The sequence below is a fragment of the Cajanus cajan genome, chromosome 6, assembly GCF_000230855.2.
Source record: "Cajanus cajan strain Asha chromosome 6, NIPB_CcT2T_4, whole genome shotgun sequence".
NCBI lineage: Eukaryota > Viridiplantae > Streptophyta > Magnoliopsida > Fabales > Fabaceae > Cajanus > Cajanus cajan.
Window position 1 is genome coordinate 3,286,830 of NC_138522.1, and position 23,139 is coordinate 3,309,968.

At 37.6% G+C, this 23,139-nt stretch overlaps 2 protein-coding genes across 3 annotated transcripts; one reads left to right on the plus strand and one right to left on the minus strand.

Moving 5' to 3' along the window:
• The first annotated feature begins 334 nt into the window (after window positions 1–334).
• On the plus strand, window positions 335–1,018 carry LOC109803701 (uncharacterized). The gene has a single exon (XM_020365385.2). The coding sequence runs from the start codon at window positions 335–337 to the stop codon at window positions 1,016–1,018; it is 684 nt and encodes a 227-aa protein (XP_020220974.2).
• Window positions 1,019–9,982: 8,964 nt separating this feature from the next.
• Window positions 9,983–20,097, minus strand: BGAL10 (beta-galactosidase 10). Of its 2 annotated transcripts, XM_083076520.1 has the most exons (19): window positions 19,857–20,097; window positions 19,666–19,761; window positions 19,216–19,328; window positions 18,942–19,008; window positions 18,731–18,823; window positions 18,411–18,554; window positions 18,075–18,163; window positions 17,513–17,618; window positions 17,268–17,355; window positions 17,002–17,120; window positions 16,109–16,273; window positions 15,410–15,606; window positions 14,304–14,413; window positions 13,190–13,299; window positions 12,560–12,667; window positions 12,327–12,437; window positions 11,994–12,208; window positions 11,102–11,438; window positions 9,983–10,306 (listed from the first exon to the last, which is right to left on the minus strand). In XM_083076520.1, exons 1-19 carry the CDS (start codon window positions 20,007–20,009, stop codon window positions 10,196–10,198), a joined length of 2,532 nt encoding a protein of 843 aa, XP_082932646.1. In that variant the 5' UTR covers window positions 20,010–20,097; the 3' UTR covers window positions 9,983–10,195. The 2 variants fall into 2 exon arrangements, with proteins under 2 accessions (XP_082932646.1, XP_082932647.1); XM_083076521.1 differs by lacking the exons at window positions 19,666–19,761; window positions 19,857–20,097 and adding an exon at window positions 19,598–19,616.
• Between the last annotated feature and the right edge of the window lie 3,042 nt (window positions 20,098–23,139).

Genomic DNA, 23,139 nt, shown 5'->3' on the forward strand with positions numbered 1-23,139 from the left:
CCGACCTGACCTATCTCTCGCTAAAAGAGAAAATGACAAGGAACATCCACGATCTCGTCCTCGAGAAACAACCGATCGTGAGAAGAACAATAACAGAGGTCCAAGGTATGTGCAATATACGCCGCTCAACACCAGCAAGGCCAGGGTGTTGGAGCAAGCTCTAGCCAAGGAAGTTTTGGTTGTTCCTCGAAGAGCTATGACCCCTCCTCACGCCGACAAGACTAAAGCGTGTCAATTCCATCGGAACAGAGGACACACTACGGAGGAATGCTCCGCCCTTCGGGATCGCATCGAAGATCTCATTAAGGCCGGCCACCTCCAAAACTTCGTCTAGATGACAGATAACCGAAGAAACGACTACCGCCCCGGAAGAGGGGAGCATAAAAGGGATAACCGAGATCGAGCACCCCCCCGGAACCGATCCCGCGAGCGTAGTAGGTCTCAAGAAAGAAACGATCAACGAGACCGCAATCAGCCCAGGCGAGTCATAAACACCATTGTCGGAGGCTTCGCAGGAGGTGGAAGCTCGTCTTCAGCACGGAAAAGACACTTGAGGGCTATCAAGTCGGTCAACGCCATAGGGCGAGCATCTCCCATTCGTATGCCCCCTATTATGTTCACTGACCGAGACTTTCACGGCATTGACCCGGTGCAAGACGACCCAATGGTCATCAGCGTGGAGATCAACAACTGTATCGTGAAAAAAACGCTGGTTGATCAGGGAAGTTCGGCCGACATCTTATACTGGAAGACTTTCGAACAGTTAGGCATCCCGGAACAAGAGTTGACACCCTATGATGAGCCTTTGGTTGGGTTCTCGGGCGAACGGGTGGACACCCGCGGAACCATAGACCTATACACCTATTTCGGGGATGACCAGCTCAGGCGGATCAAGGTGCGTTACGTGGTGGTACATGCCAACACCTCGTACAACATTCTGTTGGGAAGACCCTCCTTGAACAAGCTTCGAGCCATCGTTTCCACCCCACACTTGGCTATGAAGTTTCCAAGTGAATAGGGGGCCGTCATCACCGTGCATGCCGACCAGAAAACAGCGCGCGAATGTTACTTCACCAGCTTAAAAGTAGAACCGACTCCGAAGCCCAGACGGGACGTGAACGTAATCGGCGACGTTGGCAAACAGAAATCGATGGAAGGCCTTGAACTTGATCCAAGATTGGAAGATGAAGATAGGGTCGAACCTATTGAGACAATAGTTCCTTTCCAACTCGGAAAGAATGAAGAACATGTTACCTTTTTGAGTTCTCAACTATCCGAAACAGAGGCTAAAGATATCAAGCAAGTCCTACGGAAGTATTCGAATTTATTTGCTTGGACTGCAGCGGATATGCCGGGCATCGATCCAAATTTTCATTGCCACCGCCTCTCAATATGTCGAGACGCCAAGCCCGTCGCCCAAAAGAAAAGAAAGATGGGCGGAGAGAGAGCCCGAGCGGTGAAGGAAGAAACAATGAAGCTACTTCAAGCAGGATTCATAAGAGAGGTGAAGTATTCCACGTGGCTGGCCAACGTAGTTATGGTCAAGAAATCGAACGGTAAATGGAGGATGTGCACCGATTACATGGATTTGAACAAGGCATGCCCGAAGGACGCTTACCCGCTACCGCACATTGATGCGCTGGTCGATGGGGCGGCGGGGCATCAAAGACTAAGTTTCCTCGACGCATACTCGGGGTATAATCAAATACCCATGTACCCGCCGGACGAAGAAAAGACTGCATTCATCACTGACTCAGCCAATTTCTGTTACAAGGTCATGCCTTTCGGCTTAAGAAATGCCGGTGCCACTTACCAAAGACTCATGGACAAGATTTTCCGACATCAAATAGGAACTTGCCTGGAGGTCTATGTGGACGATATGGTGATCAAGTCCAACTCCGCCGCCAACCATTTGAAAGACCTCCACTCGATTTTTGACGAGGTGAGGCAGCACAACATGCGATTGAACCCAGCTAAATGCACCTTCGGAGTAGCCGGTGGAAAATTTCTAGGCTTCATGTTGTCGAAGAGAGGCATTGAAGCCAACCCCGATAAGTGTCAGGCAATTATCAACATGCAAAGTCCTCGCAACATAAAGGAAGTACAGCGCCTGGCCGGACGCATAGCCTCTCTGGCCCGTTTTCTTCCTTGCATGGCCGAGAAGTCAAGACCTATAATGTCACTATTGAAAAAAGCTACCAAATTTCAATGGAACGAGGAATGCAAGGCGACTTTTCAGAGCTTCAAGACGATGCTCATAACTCCACCGCTGTTAAGCAAGCCAGACCCTTGTTTAGACATGATAGTCTACATATTAGTGTCGGACAAGGCTATCAGCGTTGTTCTGGTGCAAGAAACGACGGAGCAAATGCCGGTGTATTTCATCAGCCGAGTCTTGCAAGACGCCGAGACGAGATACCAACATCTGGAAAAGACAGTCCTAGCCCTCGTACACACTACCAGGCGCCTTCGATACTATTTTCAGAGCCATCGGGTGCTCGTCCGAACGGACAGTCCAGTAACTAAGGTCCTGTGAAAGCCGGAATTGGCGGGACGAATGGTTGATTGGTCCATAGAATTGTCCCAGTTTGATATTCGCTTCGAGCTTAGAGGACCCATCAAGGCACAAAGCTTGGCCGACTTCTTGAATGAATTCACACCCCAAGTGCTCCCCGTTTCCCATCTTTGGACCCTACATGTAGACGGGTCATCAAACCAACAAGGCAGTGGTGCTGGCATTATTTTAGAAGGTCCCGATAAGGTGGTAATTGAACAGTCACTCCGTTTCGATTTCAAGGCATCAAATAATCAAGCCGAGTATGAGGCCCTTTTGGCAGGCCTAAGGTTGGCAAAAGACCTAGGCATCCCCAGAATACAATGTTGGAGCGACTCGCAGGTGGTAATAGAGCAGGTCAACGACACCTTCCAAATTAAAGAACCAACGTTGTTGCTATACTTTCATGCGTTCAATAAGCTGAAAGCAGATTTTGAAGATGTCCAAGTGTTGAGATTTCCGTTGAAACACTTTTGTTAATATTTGTAAATTCGTTTAATTCTATCAACGGTCTCAAACACGGCAAGTATACCGGCCGTTCAAGTAGTAAAAATATCGTATCCACAGGGATTAGAAGGTAATATAAGCATTTATTGACTATTCATGACTAAAGAATAATTCCAATTTCATAGTTTGTGCAGTGAATGCGAAGTTGTGACTATTGGAATGAAAGCTGTAAATAAATATTGTTTTGTGAGTGGAAAAGGTAAGGAATGGTATTGTGGTATTGTGAGGTTGTGGGGGTCAGATTTCACCAAACGTAACACTAATGTATCCTTAATCTCTTGTTGAATTCATTGCTTAGTCAACCCATAAGTTTACTCAAACATAATCCCTTAGAGAAAGAGCCTAGGTGCGGATATTGAATATCAATCCCTTGAGTACCCAATATCTACACCCGCATTACGGGCTAGGGTTTAAGACTACTAATGGGTCAAGCTCTATCCCTAGATACAATCACCACTAGGCATATGTTTCAGAACTAGTTTCAAAGGTTATTTTCCAATACCCATGGAACCTTAAATCATGCAAAGGGTGATCAATCCAAAGCAAGCATTAAGAATAGAAACAAACAAAACAAAGAATAAAACAACATATATATATATCATTAAAACCGTAAAGATTACAATAGAGTACGTTGGTTACATCTAACCCCACAAAATGGGTGAAACCACTCAACAAAGAGGGAAAATACAAAATAGAGATGAAAGGAGGATGAAGAACCGAAGGAAAGATCCGCACATGGACGATCCCAAGCCCTGGGAATCCATTCCGCAGCTCCTGGAGACGCCCAATGTGAGAATGGGGGAGAAACCCTCGAAAATGGCTTCAAATACGAGCCTGGGAGGTCAGATTAGGGTTTCGCGCCCGGCGCCTAAGTCTTCGCGCCCGGCGTAGTGTCTTCCAGAGGCTTTCAAGCATTCTCTGCCTTAGAGCAAGCCCGGCGCAATTCTCTATTAAGCCCGGCGCAATTCGTTCCAGAGAGTTTTGAGGTACTCTCTGCCTCGATCACGCCCGGCGTGGTGGAGTCTTGCGCCCGGCGCATGTATGACTTCCAGAAGTCCACTGCTCTGTTCTTCTCAAGCCCGGCGCGGCGTCATCTTGCGCCCGGCGCAGCCACTCTGCTCTGCTCCTTGGCTCCTTATGTTTCCAATCCAAAAGATCTTCAATCCTCAAATCTCTAGCTCAATACCTGCACAAAAAATGAGGTGTATTAAGGTATTGTTAGCTAAAATGGGTTAGCTATATCTGCACAAAAGATGAGTCAAAAAGGGAACAATTATCTTGCAATGGTGCTAAGAATGAGTAGAGTTGTACAATAATTCTCATTCAAAAAGATGTATAATTGAGACTTAACACCAAGTCAAACACACGCCTCGAGAACTCAATATGAGAGCCAATCAGTTGGCCAGGCTGGCTAGTAGCAAGAAGGTTAGCCATTTGCGCAGCATGATACAACAAGAATTGCCGAAGCCAAGTATCACACAGACCGAATGTTTGCAAGTTCAGCAAGAAACGCCCAATTGGATGACTGGGATAGTAGAGTACTTAGTAACCGGATCATTGCCTACTGATCCATTGGAGGCGAAAAAGATGAAAACCGTGGCGGCTCGATACACCCTGATCGCCGGAGAATTATACAAAAGGGGGTTCTCATCACCTTTGTTGAAATGTTTGGCGCCGGATCAAGCACAATATGTAATCCGGGAAATACATGAAGGCATATGCGGAACCCACTCAGGAGGCCGAACTCTCGCAACCAAAGTCATCCGGGCAGGATATTATTGGCCAACTCTAGTGGCGGATTGCTCAAAGTTTGTTCAACAATGCAAGCCCTGTCAGCAACACGGACCGTTGATGCATCAACCCCCCGAGGGTTTACACTCCATTGCCGCCCCCTGGCCATTCTCTATCTGGGGTATGGACATTTTGGGACCTTTCCCGCCAGCAAAAGGCCAAGTCAAGTTTCTTTTTGTGGCCGTTGACCACTTCACCAAATGGATCGAGGCGGAGGCAGTGGCTACCATCACGGCTAACCACGTTCAGAAATTCTTTTGGAAGAATGTCATTACCCGTTTTGGAATCCCGTATGCTTTGATTACGGATAATGGTTTGCAATTCACTGACCGCCGTTTCAACGAGTTTTTGACCGGGCTAGGGATTAAACACAAAATGACCTCAGTAGAGCACCCCCAAACCAATGGGCAAGCCGAAGCGGCAAACAAGGTTATCCTTAAAGAGCTGAAGCGACGCCTCGGACAAGCCAAGGGGACGTGGCCGGAGCATTTGCCAGAAATCTTATGGGCTTACCGTTGCACTCCACAAAGTTCGACCAGGGAGACCCCTTTTCGGCTAACTTATGGCACAGATGCCATGATTCCGGTGGAAGTAGGAGAGCCTTCCTTGAGACGAACACTATTCAATGAACAAACCAATGATGAAGCACTGAGCGTCGAATCAGATTTGATCCAAGAAGCGCGTGACCAAGCCCTTATCAACATGGAGGCTTGCCGAACCCGATTAATCCGAAAGCATCAATCAAAGGTCAAGCCACGAGATTTCCAACCCGCCGACTTGGTCTGGCGAGTCACGGGAGAAGCACGGAGGGACAAGGTTCAAGGAAAGTTGGCACCCAACTGGGATGGCCCCTACCGTATAATGCACAACTTGCAGAACGGAGCGTACAAGCTGGAAGAACTCACAGGAAAAGCCATCCCTCGGACATGGAACGTAACACATTTGAAGCACTATTTTAGTTAACGAACGCAATGTAATTGTTTCGGTGCACTCTTTTCCTCTCCTCGGGTTTTCTCCTCTTAAAAGAAAATGTGAAGAGGTTTTCCCAAGAAGAGATTTTTAACGAGGCACCATATTAATGAAACAAACTCTTGTGCATCTTTTATCTACTCATTGAAAACTTAATTCCCTCCCGAGTTTAACTACTCGGCCAAGGACGAACGCTTTCCCTCCCGAGCACCCTCGCTCGGTCAAGGATGAATAAGTAAAATCCCTCCCGAGCACACCCGCTAGGCCAAGGTTGATAACTTAATCCCCTCCCGAGTTTAACTACTCGGCCAAGGGCGAACGCTTTCCCTCCCGAGAATCCTCGCTCGGTCAAGGATGAATAAGTAAAATCCCTCCCGAGTACCCATTACTCGGCCAAGGATGAATGTAACATTCCCTCCCGAGGTACCCTCTCGGCCAAGGATGAACGTAACATTCCCTCCCGAGATACCCTCAGTCAAGGATGAATAAGTAAAATCCCTCCCGAGCACACCTGCTCGGCCAAGGTTGATAACTTAATCCCCTCCCGAGTTTAACTACTCGGCCAAGGACGAACGCTTTCCCTCCCGAGCACCCTCGCTCGGTCAAGGATGAATAAGTAAAATCCCTCCTGAGCACACCCGCTCGGCCAAGGTTGATAACTTAATCCCCTCCCGAGTTTAACTACTCGGCCAAGGACGAACGCTTTCCCTCCCGAGAATCCTCGCTCGGTCAAGGATGAATAAGTAAAATCCCTCCCGAGTACCCATTACTCGGCCAAGGATGAACGTAACATTCCCTCCCGAGATACCCTCAGTCAAGGATGAATAAGTAAAATCCCTCCCAAGTACCCATTACTCGGTCAAGGACGAACAAAGATTCCCTCCCGAGTACCTAACACTCGGTCAAGGTTGAGCACTTATTCCCTCCCGAGTACCCACTACTCGGCCAAGGACGAACAAAGATTCCCTCCCGAGATACCTTCTCGGCCAAGGTTGATTAAAATAATCTCTGCTGACACCCCTCTCGGTCAACCACGAATGAAGTGATCCCTATGACCTTTCGCGCGGCCAAGGTTTGATGAAATCAACCCCTCCCGAAAATATCCTATCGGCAAAGGAAAAATTTTCTTCACTCGCCAATATCAACCAAAATCTACGAGATCGTCTCGGCCAAAGAAAAACGGAAGAAAATGATAAGATAAAGTGTACAAGTACAACGTACGATAGAAATAAAAATATTCATTAAGACTGAGGTCAAATCGGCACTATTGGCCGAAAGTACAAAGAATGGCTCAAACGGCCCAAAAGAATCAAAAAGCAAAAGACCCCTATACCTATACATCATTAACAAAACAGATGTATAACAAAAAAGCAAGACAACAACACCCTTCAATCCGCATGGGTGGTCTCCTCGGTTTCTTCATCTTCATTCAAGGTTGTCCCCGGATCCTCCACAGGGGCCGAACGGGGGGGTGCCCTTTCATCCGGCTCCATGTCATCCAGCGCGTTAGCATAATCCATGAACTCCCCTTGAAAGAAGTCTTTACTCAGCTCGAACGAAAAGTCCGGGGGAAAGGCGCCGAAGTGATTGGCTTGCCGAACTGCATGCCAAAATCCTTCCTCGTGCTCCTTCACGATCTTACCCTCACATTCAGCCCGGAAGGTTGCCATGGTAGCATCAGCTTCGGCCTTCACCCGAACCATTTCTGCCTGGAGTTCCTTCACCTCCTCGACCCGCATCCGCTCGGCATCTTCCGCCGCTAGAACTCGGCCCTCCAACCCGCCATACGCCTCCTTCCATCGAGCCACCTCGGCCTCCAATGACGCCTTTTCCTCGGATAAAACATCTTGAGCCGATAGGGATTGTTGCAGAGCCGATTTGGTGTCCTCTAGGCTCTTCTGGAGATTATGCATGTCCCCCATCGGTTCTAAGGCCATCTTCCGAAATATGGCGGTGGCCCTCACGTGCAACTCGCACGCCATCGCCCACCGAGCCGAAGGGGTAGCCGAATCGAGCATCATATGCCCTTGGGCCGATAGCAGATTAGAAGACATCATTCGGGCCGGCCTGATCTCCTCCGATAAGAAGTCTTTAGCAACGATGGCCGAAGGTATGGCCAAATCCGTGGAAGGACCTTCAACCCTTCGTTGCTTAGGCCGAGAGGCTTCCGTACCCGCGGCATTGGTCTTCCTTTTCCCCTTGTCCTTTCTCTTTCTGCTCTTGGGATCGGGAAGGGCGATAACTGTAACGACCCGTCACGGTCTCTACACTTAATGGAATCGCAATACAACTAGTTAACTAAGAGAATATTAAACTGGATAACACATACATACATACATAAATATAAAGATCAAAATAATTAAGTTTCTGTATATACAATATAGCACCATATATGTACAGTCATCCCAAAATATTCCTTAATGTCGGTCAAGCACTAAAAAAAAAAAATTGTTACCCAGAATGGTAACTCAAAACACGAGACTCAGCTCCTCGTCTCGCAGCGATCACCTCTACTCCAAGCTATTCCTGACCTGCTCCCATACCAAGTATGATCATCGTAGTTCCACCACATGGAAACAAAAGGGTAAGCTAGAACTCAAAAAAAATCAAGATTACAAGTACAAAATAAAAATTTATACTACACATACATCCCAAATTCTGTCCCTAAAGAACCTTTCATCTCAATCAATCATTCATTCATCAAACATGAAGTCAAACACCACACTTCATCATATTACTAATCATGCAATAAATGCATCTCAATCATCTAATGTGTCGTCACGTATACACCTAGGAGATCTCCATAACAACAGAGCTGTATAAGTGACATTCCATCCTACCGAAACCACCCCAACCGTTTTCACGCCCAATGCGCCCGCTCGGTCACAGCTAAACAGGATATAATCCTCACTCGGGTTTACTCGGATGATGTCACTTATACACTTGGAAGTCCAGATCCACCGTCAGGTATAGCACAGCTGGGTACGGGCTTACCACGACCTTGGCATGCATTAACCAAGTCAATTGTGGAGTTCGCCCACCGACTATCCACAAGGATCCACGCACCTTCCTGAGTACTTGATTAAGGGAATAACCCTCGACCTCATACCCCGCTCCAACACTAGCTAAGGACTTAGAGGAGACTCACCCAACCCAGTGGCCTATCTGAGCACCACTCTCCCAAATCCAGTGGCCTCCCAGAGCACCACTCTCATATATCAGTGGCCTATCCAAGCACCACTCTCAAGAGACTCTATGTGAGCTCTTCCAGTTCGAAAATATTTTTCCTCTCCTCAAGTCCTAGGCTAGACTCATGCCATAGGCATCACATGCAATCATGCATCATACATCATAATGGTCTGCCCACAGGAACTGAAGGTTTGACATTAAGTACTTGTTATACAATAGTTACCGCCCTTAATTAAGAATGATTAAGGATAATTACATATTACCCATTTCCCAAGAATGAAGGCTCACCAGGCCCACACATGTCACTATAAATACACAGGTGATATGACATAAATGAGGTACGTTATTGTTCCATAAAAAGCTTTTATTGCTCTAAACCGAATACTTACTTGATCGTCGGAGTGCCTTTGCAGGTACCTTCCCTCCCCCTCGGAGACAGTATTCGGTCGGGCCCGAAGCCTTGGAAGACCAAGAACTTAGAGGATTAAGAAGATACAAAAGACCGAGAAGAAAGAACGACAAGAGGAGTGTTTCTACGCAGGAACATTTTTCATTCCTAATTTTTCATATTATAAGATAATCACAATGCCAACTTTTCTCGAATTAAATTGATCGGAAGGAAAACACATTAGCGTTTTTGTTTTCTTAAACCTATATGCCTACCCGTTTTTAGCTGATGTTATTGTTCACACAAAACATAACAAATATGATTAAATCTAATCATTTTCACCACCAGCACCCATTTTATTAAATCTAATCAAATGCAAAATGGCTAGGATATTTTCGACTGTTGTGAATTCTGTATGGAAATTATCTCTTGTATTTCTGTGATTCACCAGCTTATTTAGATTTTCGCACACCACGAGTAAACAAATTCTAAAATGAACGTTAACTCGTCTCATGAGGATAATGAATCAAAATGTTAGTACCACAAAGCTATAGTTTCAGAACTTCGTGAATAAAATGCATGGATTCTCAATGGCCAACACCTCCAACGTGAAAGCCAAATTAATTAATAGATAACGCATTTACAGCAGATTTCCCTGCCATAAATTTTACACCAGAATTTATTGATTAATAGTAATACATGCAAAATTTTCATCTGCTTTTTTTATGTAGTCAAGCTAGTAATATAAACTGTGTAATGCATATGCAATGGTCCTCCGGAATTGATAGTGATATTAATCAACTACAAACAGCTTCCACTGCAAGTTTCCTTGATAAACCAGGACACAAGTTGGTTTTGAAATTCTCTTCAGTTAATTTAATGACACAGTCGCTTTTATTTAGGCACGCCTGCAACAACAACGAAATATACAGATATTATAAGTATTATAATCCTTTAAAAATAAAATAGAACAAACAAATAATGTAACATTGTATGAAGTATCTTTCTATAAAAGAAAGACAGACAGCTGAGAGTTACTAGCATAAGCTAAATTTTCCCTTTAAATATCAAAGCAATAAGCAAGGGATGACTTATTTTAGACATATTTGCATAAACTTCTCCAAAAATGTTTTTTTAGGAGAATAAAATAAGAAAAAAATAAAATAAAATTCTTCATAAGTTAAAATTAGTTTATATATAAATTGAAAAACATATTTTAGAGAAACTAATATAAAAAAAAAAGTTACGAATTTGTTTGTGCTTAAACTAATTTTAACTTCTAGAAAAATTTATTCCATCAATTAGAAATTAATTTGGAAAAGTTTATCCAAACAGGATAGATAGAAGTTCACTTATGGATTTGATAAATTCATGTTATTCGGAATGCAGGAAAATTGAATCTAATGTGGGATTCATGATGTCACTTTGGTATGAATGAGGTTCATGGTTCAATCTTTTCCCATGGAAAACATACTAGATGAGGAGGAATGAAAGATGATTACTAGCAATGAGTTTACGTTACATTAATTGTGATAAGTTTTTTTAGTAATTGTTTACAATGCACACAGCAAAGAGTTAATCACAAGCGCATAAGAATGAGGACATCACTTAATTGTGTGGTTAATTGTGAATATGAAAATATCGATAGAAATACTTGGAGAGAAAAGCTCAAATGCAATACAAATAAATTGCAAAAGACATACCTTCTCAACAACTATGCTAGAATTGGGATCATGGCAATCTCCCTTGTGGTAAGAACCACATGACCCAGAGGGGGTTCCAAAGCTAGCAAACTTTACAGCAGATATTCTAGTGTTGCTGGGGCATGTCAAACGGGCAAAAGGAATGTTTTTGTCATTCTGTATTTTACCTTCACCCTGGGAAAGGAGTCCAACAGAGGGGTAATCCTCAGCAACAAGGGCACATGTTCCGGATATTTTACGTCTCACGAATGTAATCTTTTCTGGATCTCCACCTTTCTCCTCAAAAATAACAAGAACATTTCCAGATGGCTTGAACCAAGATCTTGGAACATGGTACCTGTTACATAGGAAATACGAAATGTTATATTAAAACAAAAAGAATGATACATCACTGAGACCTACCCATTACAAAATAAATTTTTAGCTCTTCTTAATTATGATGGATCATGAATGCTTTCTAGTTTCCACTATAGACAACTTGTCAGATTTGCAAATGAAGTAAACGGAACTACAAAAGAAAGAAAATAATGTACCATGGGTTCTAATTCATTATAGAAATTGAGGACAGCCACATGGAAAATTAAGCAAAACATGCAGAACCCAATGAGCTTCAAATGTACCCCTCTTTCTGATAATATAAACAGTCATTGTTAATTTTTATGTAAAATAAAGAATCTGCCAGGGAACAATCCTGCACCGTCAACTGTTTAGATTTGCACACAATCATATTTTAGTATTTTACTTCGCCTATTTCTGCTGGATATGATGATGGTTGGCACAAAATTCTTTCAACCACTTTTATACTAGCTGACATATCCAAGGTAAATTTCTTCTGCATATGAAAAAAAGGAAAACTGCAATTCATTCATCAATTTCATTGACATAGTTTTACCATCTCTGTGTAGGTTCTCCACAACCAGTGTCACATTTGTCAGGATTAAATTTGCCTCTGTAATCACATTCTTTAACACAGTCTTCACTCTTGAATTCACTTCTCCTGGGCCAATATCTTCCTATTTCTTCTCCATTTAACCAGGCTAGACCTTTGCCCATGTGTAACATATCCAATCCAACTGGTTCATCCCCAGGTGGAGCATCCACATTAGCCTGCAAGGCCAAGAATTTTAGGAGAAACTTCACCAAAAAACACAAACTAAAGGAAAGAGTTATTGATAATTTCCATAGTCGAAGGCAAAACCAAGAAAGGTCATTACTCATTCATTACCTTGTACCATGTCAATGGCTGCATTTTTGGTGGTTCTGAAGTATACGTCCAGTTCACATTATTCAACCCATCTCCCTGGTATAACTTTAGATGTTCTCCTTGCACTCCCATCTGAGAAAGCATGATAGTATAAACTTCCATGATAACACCATAAAATGTGTAAAAAATTGAGCAGTATTTCAAAGATAGTGGGGGTACCAATATATATCCATTTAATGCGAAAGAAAAAGTACCTTGTAAGTCCAGGCATAAGAAGACAAGTCAATTGTCCCATTGTTCAATCCCTTAATCTTCACACTAGTTAGTCCTGCCCCTACGAAGTCATAAAATGGTCCAGCTGTCTAAACATAATGAAAAAAAAAATAGTAATGAGAAAAACATATACTTTACAACAAATCATTCTCAGATGATGAAAAACACCAACACTGTGAAAGGATAGTGACATAATAAATCATAAAAAATAAACAGGTAAAAAATATATTGGGAGATACAGAAACAAATTACTATTTCTATGGGATATATGGGATTTAATATTATGAAATATTAAAATTGTTCAAAATTCTAGATAAGATACAGTCCTAGATGGCACCATATTCATAGACAATAATTTGCAGATGGGGGTGACGTCATTGGAAAATAATAAATTCTATTACCATCATAGAGTTCAGTATAAACTAAATTTCTCATTTTTGAACTCATACCACTTTTTGTCCATAGGGTGGTGGGAGATATTGCTACTGGTGTAGCTCTTCCCAGGATGGAGGTCTAATATTATTTGTTTTGGGCTTAATCCTCATTCAGCATAAAAAGAAAATAAAAGAAATCAAGAAAAAAATGCTCTAATTCTAGACAGAGTAACTTACCTGTAAGCCAACTGTCAAGCACAACAAAGCAATTTCATTTTTCCCTGCCCTGAGGGAGATGGGATTCTTAAAAGTGAATGCTGAATGTGAACCATTTCCAGTTCCAGTACCTAAAGACAAAAGGTTAAAATTACAAAATAACAGGAGAAAAATAAGCATTTGTTCATCTAATTAATGACTTTACTCATCTATTCATCTGAAGTGTCACAATTCTATAGTCACAATTCTATAGTTCCAAATGCATAATACAGGTTTCACTATCAAAAAATAAATAAAAATGAATCCATGTAACAAAATTGCTTATAATATATGTTGACAAGGCAGCTGAATACTTGTAACTAAATGGCAAAGCAAGATATTCAAATTTGGAGGTCATTGGTTTGGTTAAAGGAAAAAAAAACAAGAATATAATTTTTATGTGGAGTACATGAGTTTGGTCTTCCTAGCATCGAAGAAACACGACACAAGCAAAGCAAAAGGCAATTGAAAATTTGTTTCTTTTCCTTTTGTTTTATTTTATTTTCCTTCTGTATTTTCAATTTTGAATAATGAATATTTACTCACTTATATTAATGTGAAACAAAGGCATAAATTAAGATACAATTAAAAATTTTCAATTTCATGTAATAAAGTAATGTCATGTCATTTCTGTCATTGTTATAATGCCTGTTTTAGATTTTCACAATAACATAACAAAAGGCATGTTAAATAACAGGCAAGTGAAAATACATTCATGTTCACGATAAGGAAACATAAGACCCCTGTTTTCCCATTGGTGATTCATATAAGCCAGGGTAGCAGCCAATGTCCAAATTACATAGCTCCCCCTGAGGTTTGACAAAATTTCAGACTTCATATTTGTTTCAGAAACTAAATATAACTTCCTAATTTTAAATTTAACATATTCCACTTATGTCAAAACTAGGAATAATAGATTTTATATAACTCTGAAAATAAATAGAGAAAGCCCTTTAATTTCATTTTACTTCACGGGATGTGTATGCAATTAACTTTAAGAAATGGTAATTGATGATATAATGATCTATAATTCTCATATACTGGTGATTGATTAATAAAATATAAAGTAATGATTTATTATCTATCAGAGGATAACCTTGATATTCCTGATTCACAAAAGCATGGAGAGCATGACCCTTGGATTCTATTAGAAGAACTGGTTTGCTTCCATTCTTTAAGAACTCTTCATTTTCACCAACAAAAATACTGCCATCAACAGAAAATTGAGCTTTAGTTGCAACATATATACTTTAGAGTACACTTTAGTTTATTATACAGGTTGATGTATATTACACTATACAAATGGGTTTATAATTGATTATGAAAAGAAACAGCATCCGTAATATAGCACACATCCTAACTAAAAGCATGGTGACTCCTAGGCCGTTTGAAAAACACCAACTCAGATTCATAGAATATATTAGAATCCTAGCCTATATGTCCAAGTAGAGATATACAGCATGTTTGTAAAGGTATACTGATTTAACCGGGAAGGATAGGAGCATAAAAACAAAATTTTGTCCATCTTGACAGAAATTCACAAGAAGAAAGTCATTGACATCCAGATTTAGTTTTAGCTGTCAGCAATTTGGGCAACTAGTAGATTGAAAACAAGGGAGAATGGGGAATCACAACTTTTGATTTCCACTCCTGGGAGCACCAATACTCATTCCAAGTTGATAATAGTATTCCAAGTATGTTGTATGCTGTGAACTATTCGGGGTTTTTTTCAGTTTGAAGCTACCATACATTATCCTTCACCCAACCCACAAAAAGTAAGAAAAAATATCGATCACAAAAGAAAAAGGGAATATTATCAATGGTTTATGGAGTGAGTTTCAGTATTGATCATAATTTACATTCTCTAGTTCTTCAACATTTAAATAGAAAATACTACAATATTGCCACAGAAAGCATATGAAAAACAGAAAATAATCTAGAACATTATATAATTTTAAAATAAACTTCAGCACACTTTGGCCACATCAAAATGTTCATTAATCTTTTCTTGATCAGTGATGAAGGTATAACCATAATAGATAAATTATGCATAACTCTACCAACATCTACATTTTTATAGGAAATATTTATCAAAGTAAAGAAAATATATATGATACCAATGCAATATCATGCATAGGCACATGTTTTGATCTTTTATCCTTTTAATTGATTGATATTTGCACTTCTTATCCTAAGACAAACCTTGTTGTATGCCACAGGTAGTCAGTGGTATCTTTGGTAGTATTGATAAGATCAACAAAACCATTTTTGACAAAGTCTGCCTTCCCCCATGTTCCAGGCTTCTCCTTCACTATGCCCCATTTAAAAGTATTTACACCTTTATCTGATTGCTGCAAACTCTCAGGAATCATCGCAACTATATTTTTCTGGGATGTAACCTGTTGAAGATTTCATGACTAAATGCAGACAACAAAAAAGTATATAAATAATATTTTGTTACATTTATTTATAAGTTGGTTATTATGACTACAGTGAACAGAAAAAGGGGAATTGATAATATGATAACTTCTATTGCAGAAAAGGTTCTCAACTTCTCATTATGAAAGTGATCTGGGCCATGCTGTGACTATCAATTTTAGCTTCATGGGTTGCTGCCCGCATACATCTAAACATCAAAATTTTAACAATGATAATCATAGGATTGATATAATTTTGTCTAGGTGTATGCCAAATCCTGTTTTTATCCATAACCTGCATTTGTTTTTTTATTGATTTTAAAGAAAGCTCGTACCGGAGTTCGTATGCTATATTTGACATTACTAAAAGTTTAGAAATTTAAACTAATCCCCTGATGATGGTTTTTATGTGAATCCTTATACAATATTAAGTTACATTATTAATGAAAGACATCAGCAGAATGCAGGAACAGCAATAACCTACCTTTGCTGTGTTGAACACTACATTCTTGCAATCAGGAAGAATGCTGACTGACCAAGCTGGTAAGTGATATGATGCATTCCGAAATTCCACTGTCTTATCATTTTTATCATCAACATTAGAAATAAAGGCAGCACATGCTCCAGAGGGGTCAGTATAGACATCAGCCTGCAATACAGTGGTTACCAAATAATGGATTATAAATCCAGATGAATAGATTAAGTACAGGGGTGGATGAAAGGGTAGACCCCACAATTGCTAAAGCTCGATTGGTTTGATGTTATAATTAAATTGGTCAAAAAGCTGGATGCCATGTAGAGGACCAACTCTCTACGAACTTAAATTCTTAAATGGAGGCCAATAATAGTTTTATGTTTCCAAAAGTTGACAATATTAAAAAGCTAAAATTTACTTCCTTGAACTAAACTGAAGACAATCCAGTCATGAAAATTTTGCCACCTCCCTTACAAATAAAATTGGACAAAGATGATGCAATATGGTTGTTTACTAGAAATTTCTTTTGTTAAGTCTAGCTCATAATCATTCTATCAGTAAAGGCGGAAATTACCAAAAAAAAAAAAAAAACTTGGTTGTCATCTAATGACATGGTTGAGTAATAACACCAAAAAAATGTCCTGCCCTTTCGAAATAGATAAAGTGACATGATAAGATTTATAAATTTAATTGTGATACATGCACTATCAAAGGATTCCAGCAACAAGATAAGGACTAGAATAATGAGTATACAACGATTCAAATACCAGAAAATGTTTGAAATAAAGTAAAAGAGCCATTAGAATATGCTTATTATAATTTCAACGTGGGAGGATTCATAACTGAAAAGGAAATCTATTTGTACTAGCCGTGAAAGTCAATGTTTTAAGAATGGAAAATACCTCCACAGAAGGACCAAGGGAGATGTTAACTGATTTACCATTAAGCAATACATGCTCACATAACTTGATTGCTCTGTGAAGTTCCTTAAGATGTCCCCATTTTGGAAGTCTAGGTAACCCTGTCATTATATGGATAATTTTATTAATCAGTAAACTTTTAGAATTGATTGTAAGAACTAAGGACTTTTTTCAAAATACAGTGAAGAGACCTGTGCCTAAATTATATTACAAAATAAGAAGTTAAGAACTTTAGTTTGATGTCTTACCATACTCATCTATTGGGGCATCATAGTCATAACTTGTAGTAATGAATGGACCACCTGCTGTACGCCCAAAATTTGTTCCTCCATGATACTAACCCACAGGGATAATACAAAGAGATCAACATAATAGAAACAAACTAGGATATGGAATATCATTCAGATTAAGTTCTTTTTTAATGGTATTTACGACAACCATAATAATAATAAATATATAAATAAATAAATAAATAAAGAAACAAAAACTGTACCATGTAGTAATTATGGACACTTCCACCTTTCTGGAAGAAACGGGCAACAGAAAATGCAACATCTTCTGCTGGCCTGTGAGGATCTCTGCCCCCAAAAGTTTTAAACCTTAAAATAGTAGAAAATCCCAACACAGAGGAACATTAAATGTGATATACATTCCCCATTGCAAGATCAAAAGCAAATATTAAACTTTTGCACACTTTTTAACTCCTCTATCTTGGGGAAAATGGAAGGGGAAGAAAAACATCCATAGTTAAGGTTCTAAATAAACTGAAAAGGCTAAATTTTCAAAATTTGCATGTTTTTATTATTTGCCTGGTTCCAAGTCTAGCAGATGCATTTAGTCTATCTTCTAGCCTTTTGCACAAACATAGTTCTTAAAATCCAAGAACTATATTTTCAATGGTAACACACTCAAATTTGGCAATTTCTAAAAGTAGTTTAAAATGGAACCATTTACACATTTGTATAGATATGTTATCACATGGTAAAATGGACTTTCTGATGCAAAATATGAATAATGGACTACAGGGAGTAAAGGTTTAAATCAATCCAGCATACCATCCAGGCCAGTTCTCCGTCCAAATTTTGGGCCTATTTGGAGAAGTAGGAGTAAATTGGTCACAGTAGAATGAATTGCATGTATCAATCTGCCAAAGAGTCATGAATAGTCAGGTTATCATCTCAATGTTACCAGCTACATGGATATTTAAAAGAAGAAAAATACTTTATCCATATAAATAGTAAAAGCATTAAGATTAGAAGCACAGGCAAAATGTATGTTATGACATTTCCCACTTATGATTGGAAGTTTTCATTATCTTCTTGTAACAAGCACTACAATAGATTTTAATTTAGTTTATAAGGTAATAATATCTCTAAGAATTATAATCTTACCACAGGATCTGGAGCATCCCATTGTTGGCACATTATCCAAGGGACACCAGTATTTTGAGAAACAGCCATCTTTGCAGCCCACAAGGCGTATTTCTTACCATCCTCTTTATAATAGTTTTCATAGTATCCATATTCATTTTCTATCTGCAAAATTGTGAAGAAGCTAAATGAAGCCATTGGATCAGGCGTGTTTCACAAAGTAGGCAAGCACATAGAAGGAATGCTACCAAAAAATAGTTGTTCATATATGTAAATCCACAATGACACCCCAAGAAACAAAGGCATCGAGAACAAATTTCAATGTCTACGGTTATACTTACCTGGGCTAAGATTATGGGACCCCCTTGTGAAGCAAAAAGCTTCTCTTGTTTCATAAGGTTCACTATGTATGTTGTAAACTTCTGCATATGATACTGAACACCAAGAAAGAGACAACAAAGTTAGAGCAATCAAAGTTATTAAATAAATACATATAGATGGAATTAATACTTTTATGAGTTACAATTCATAATTCAAAGTCCAGACACATACCATAAAAGGCTGATTGTAAGTCCGGAATACCGTGCCTGGAACATAATGCAGCCATACCGGTACACCACTGTAACACACAGCAACAATCAAGAATTATGAAATCGCGATCCACTTCGTAAAAGTGGTTACTATGAACTAAGTCCTTCACCAAACACCACTAACTTACAGCTATCTTTAGTTCTGTTTTAGATACCACCTCTCTATTGTTAGGCGTTCTAGAACCAAAAAAGTGAAAAACAAAGAAAAAATCATTGTAAAGAAAACGATTACTGACCCAAAATTCCATTCTGCAGCAACAAATGGGCCTATTCGAAGGATCAAGTACATTCCAGCCTGCTGAACTGTCTTCACAAACTTGACCAGATCGAACCTTCCTCCAAAGTAATACTACAACCATTTCACAATTTTAAGCGAGAGGGAAAAATATCTTGAACATTTTACGTCACACTAAGCTCTAAGAGTATCTATCTTTGAGCTAATAAACTTCTCCATAGGTACTTACAAGAGAAGAATTACAAAAAAAGAAATGAACTTAATTTAGTTTCTCTCATAAGTTAAAACCATCTCATACACTTGAGCTTTTGAGGAAGTTAAAGAAAGAACTTGTATTGCATAAGTTGATTTGTTTGAAGTTTGAACTTATAAAAAATTTAAACCTTCTTAATTCGTTGTCCTGTAAGTGGTTATAGAGTGTAGTGCATCCAAATCACTTCCTATTACTCACATTGTCCGGAGAAAGCTCATGGCCATTCCAGAAAACATAGGTTTCGATGACATCCACGCCTCCTTCCTTGGCAGTTTGAACAAGACCAGGCCACATCTACCACAACAAAAAACAAACAAACGCATTAGTTGTGGGAGAAGTAAAGAGTCCCACATGGGAGAAACAACAGTGAAGTATGGTGGGAGAGTTACCGCGGGAACGCTTCGAGGGTAATGAATGGAGGCAGAGATAAGAAGCTTGCGGTGGCCATCAATGATGAGAGAGCGACCATCGTAGCTCACATTTCCAGATGAGACCACTGTGAATGTCACCAACAACAACACCCAAACCAAACACGCCTTCATTTTGCTCTCTCTGTAATAGAGTGTGTCGTGTTGGGACAAATCTTAAAAGCGTAGATTAAGTAAGAAACAGAGCACGTGCTAGTTAATTATTCATACTCGTTTTCTTTCTATTAAGGTCACCCAAACACGATAACCGATTCGGACACACACACGCGCACTGCCAGCTGCTAAACAACTACTATATACTAATATTCTATTTCTAGCTTTTCAATCCTATTTCAATTAATTGAATGTTTAGAGTAAAATCCACTTTTGGAATTTTAGTACTGCTGGTGACTTAGTGCCATATAATATAAACTAATATGTAATTATTGTAGATTATTATCAATGTGCAGTATGGTTAATTAATAACTTTGTTCAAAACTTTAATTCCTAATCAGTATGTGAAAAAAATATATTTATTAAAAAATTTCTATTAGTAAATGGATGTCAATACTTTTGAAAAGATTAGTCCTTTATTAAAGGATATTTTTGGTTTTTAAAAAGTTAATATGTAGGGTTTGTATTGTCATGAAGGAAGATCTTCCCAAACTCACTTTTACGGTGCACCGGCTAAAAAGAAACAGCACTGTAGTTGCTACAGTAAAAAATGTTTTAATAAATTAATTTAAAGTGTCAAATAACAAGTAAACTATTATAGTTAATACATATTAAATTTTATTTAAAACAATTCAACTGTCATATTAGTTGGGGATATGATCCACAATAAAGAATAATTTTTAGTTAATATTATAAAATTGAATTAAGTTCCAAAATTCTCAACAAAATAAAAAAATTTATTTTAATGATTATTGATTATGCTAAATTTATCGACTCATTGATGTTGGGGACTTCATATTAATTAGATAGAATCATATTTAATTTGTTTACCTTACAAGTGAAAAAAATTATTATCATACAAATCAATTTTGTAAGATTAAATCAGATTTAAATTTATATTTTAAGATAATATTAGAACTCATTATAAATAAATTCTAAAAAGATTATCCATCATTTAAATACGTAAAATTTAATAATACTAAGTACGAGAAGAAATATTAAAAAAAATTTAAATATTAAATCATTAAAAATATTACTTTTCATTTATTCGAGTAATAAACTTAATAATATTGGACAAGAAAAGATGTGTTAAAAAGAATTTAAATCTCATACTCTTTCTATTTTTTATTCATAATCATTTTGGCATTAATTTTTTATTTTTTTATTGTCACTTTTCTAAAATTAATGATTTATTATTTTTTTTTTTACATTTTTCTCCTTAATAATTAATGTGTGTTTAATGAATAATATGTTTATTCATTTTTCAACGTGCTTATTTATTCTCCAACTACATAAAAGATATAACAGAAAAATAAGTAATAAATATTTTAAAAAATTAAAATATTAATTATTTTTTTAATTCTTGTATATAACCTTAAACTTCAAATAAAAAAAAGGGAGTATCATGTAAAAATATGAAAAATAAAAAAGTATATAAGGAAAAATAATTCTCGTCTCATTTAAACCCAAAATCACGTTCTAGATTATAGCTGAAGAGTCCAAATATACAAGTGTTATCCAGTGGGTTGAAGTTCATGTATTATGACGTAATAATTATCCTTATCCGTGTCTAAACTTTGGAATTTTGTCACACACCGACATTTGTCTGCATACCAAAAAGAGTAAATTATTATTTCTCATTATCCCTTTCATATAAGGCAAACTCATGTAAATGGATAAAAATAGTAAATTATTATTTCTTGAGTTTTTAGTCTAAAATTTAAAAAATATGTGACAAAATAATGATGTTAATATATTATTTATATTTGACAACCAAAATAATAATAAATAATTGGATTATATATTTATTTTACATTTTAAGTATTTATTCGACTTTTTCTTAGATTCAGCAAGATATAATTATATTCACCACTTTTAAGAATCGAATGACTGTTTACTTCATTAAAAGTATACATGCATTTCTTTAAAATACTAAACTTGTAGAAAATTTGAAGATTATGTTATCACTTTTTTTGAAACCACTTTGATTGTAGAACTCCTTCCATCCTTTTTCCAATTTTCACATAATTTCATGTATTAGTTCGAACTAGAAGGCGACATTCTGAATTAAACTATCCCAGCATTCAGCAATGGTACAACATCAATAAGGTTAGTAAATATGACACACAATTCCTAAAGTTCAATAACAACCCCTTCAATGTAATTCATAATAGTGTATTACAGTAATAGTAATATAAATAGTAACTTTGAGATATTAATATATAATTATATAAATCCAGTTTTAAAATATGATTAAATTGTATACATAACAAAATATATAAATAAACAAAATGTATACTAGCATGTAATTAAGGAGATTATATTCTTCATCATGGGAAAAAAAAGTATTGCAATAAAAAAAACTACAATAAATTTTTTTTAACACCAAACTATAATAAATGTTATAATCATGACAATAATATCACATTTATAATAACTTTAATGTCATTATTTTTTTCATCATCAATGAAATGAACCACTTCTAAATATAATTTATTAAGAGAAAATAAAATCATAAGTTAAAGAATATAGGCATTCCATTTATCACTACCAATCACACATTTTAAAAACAGAGTCTAATACAGTTAGTAGATAGCTTAATTCTTTTAATTAAATATATTATCAAAGATCCGATTCTCAGTCAGTCATATGTGATCATATGTTCATAATTCCTTCATATCGAAGAAATTAGTGTCTAACTACCGACAACAAGATATTCATAGTATAAGAATATTAATATCATAAAAACATTTCTCACCTTATTATAATTCTTATCTTTGAATAGAATACGAAATAACCTATACGTTTAAAAACTAAATATTTAACTTTCTTAGCCTATTTCAATTATTGAAATAAGAATTTAATATGGATATATATTACACTATTCAATAATTTATTATTTAATAATTTTCAATTAAATGATTATTTTTTTAAAAAATTTCATTAAATTTAAAAAATCTCTTAAATTATATATATAATTTATTTTAATCTAAAATTGTCTGTAACGTATTATTTAAATCAAAATTAACGTAATATATATTTCAAAATATATTAATATAAATAATTTAATTATCTTTTTATTATTGCTTAT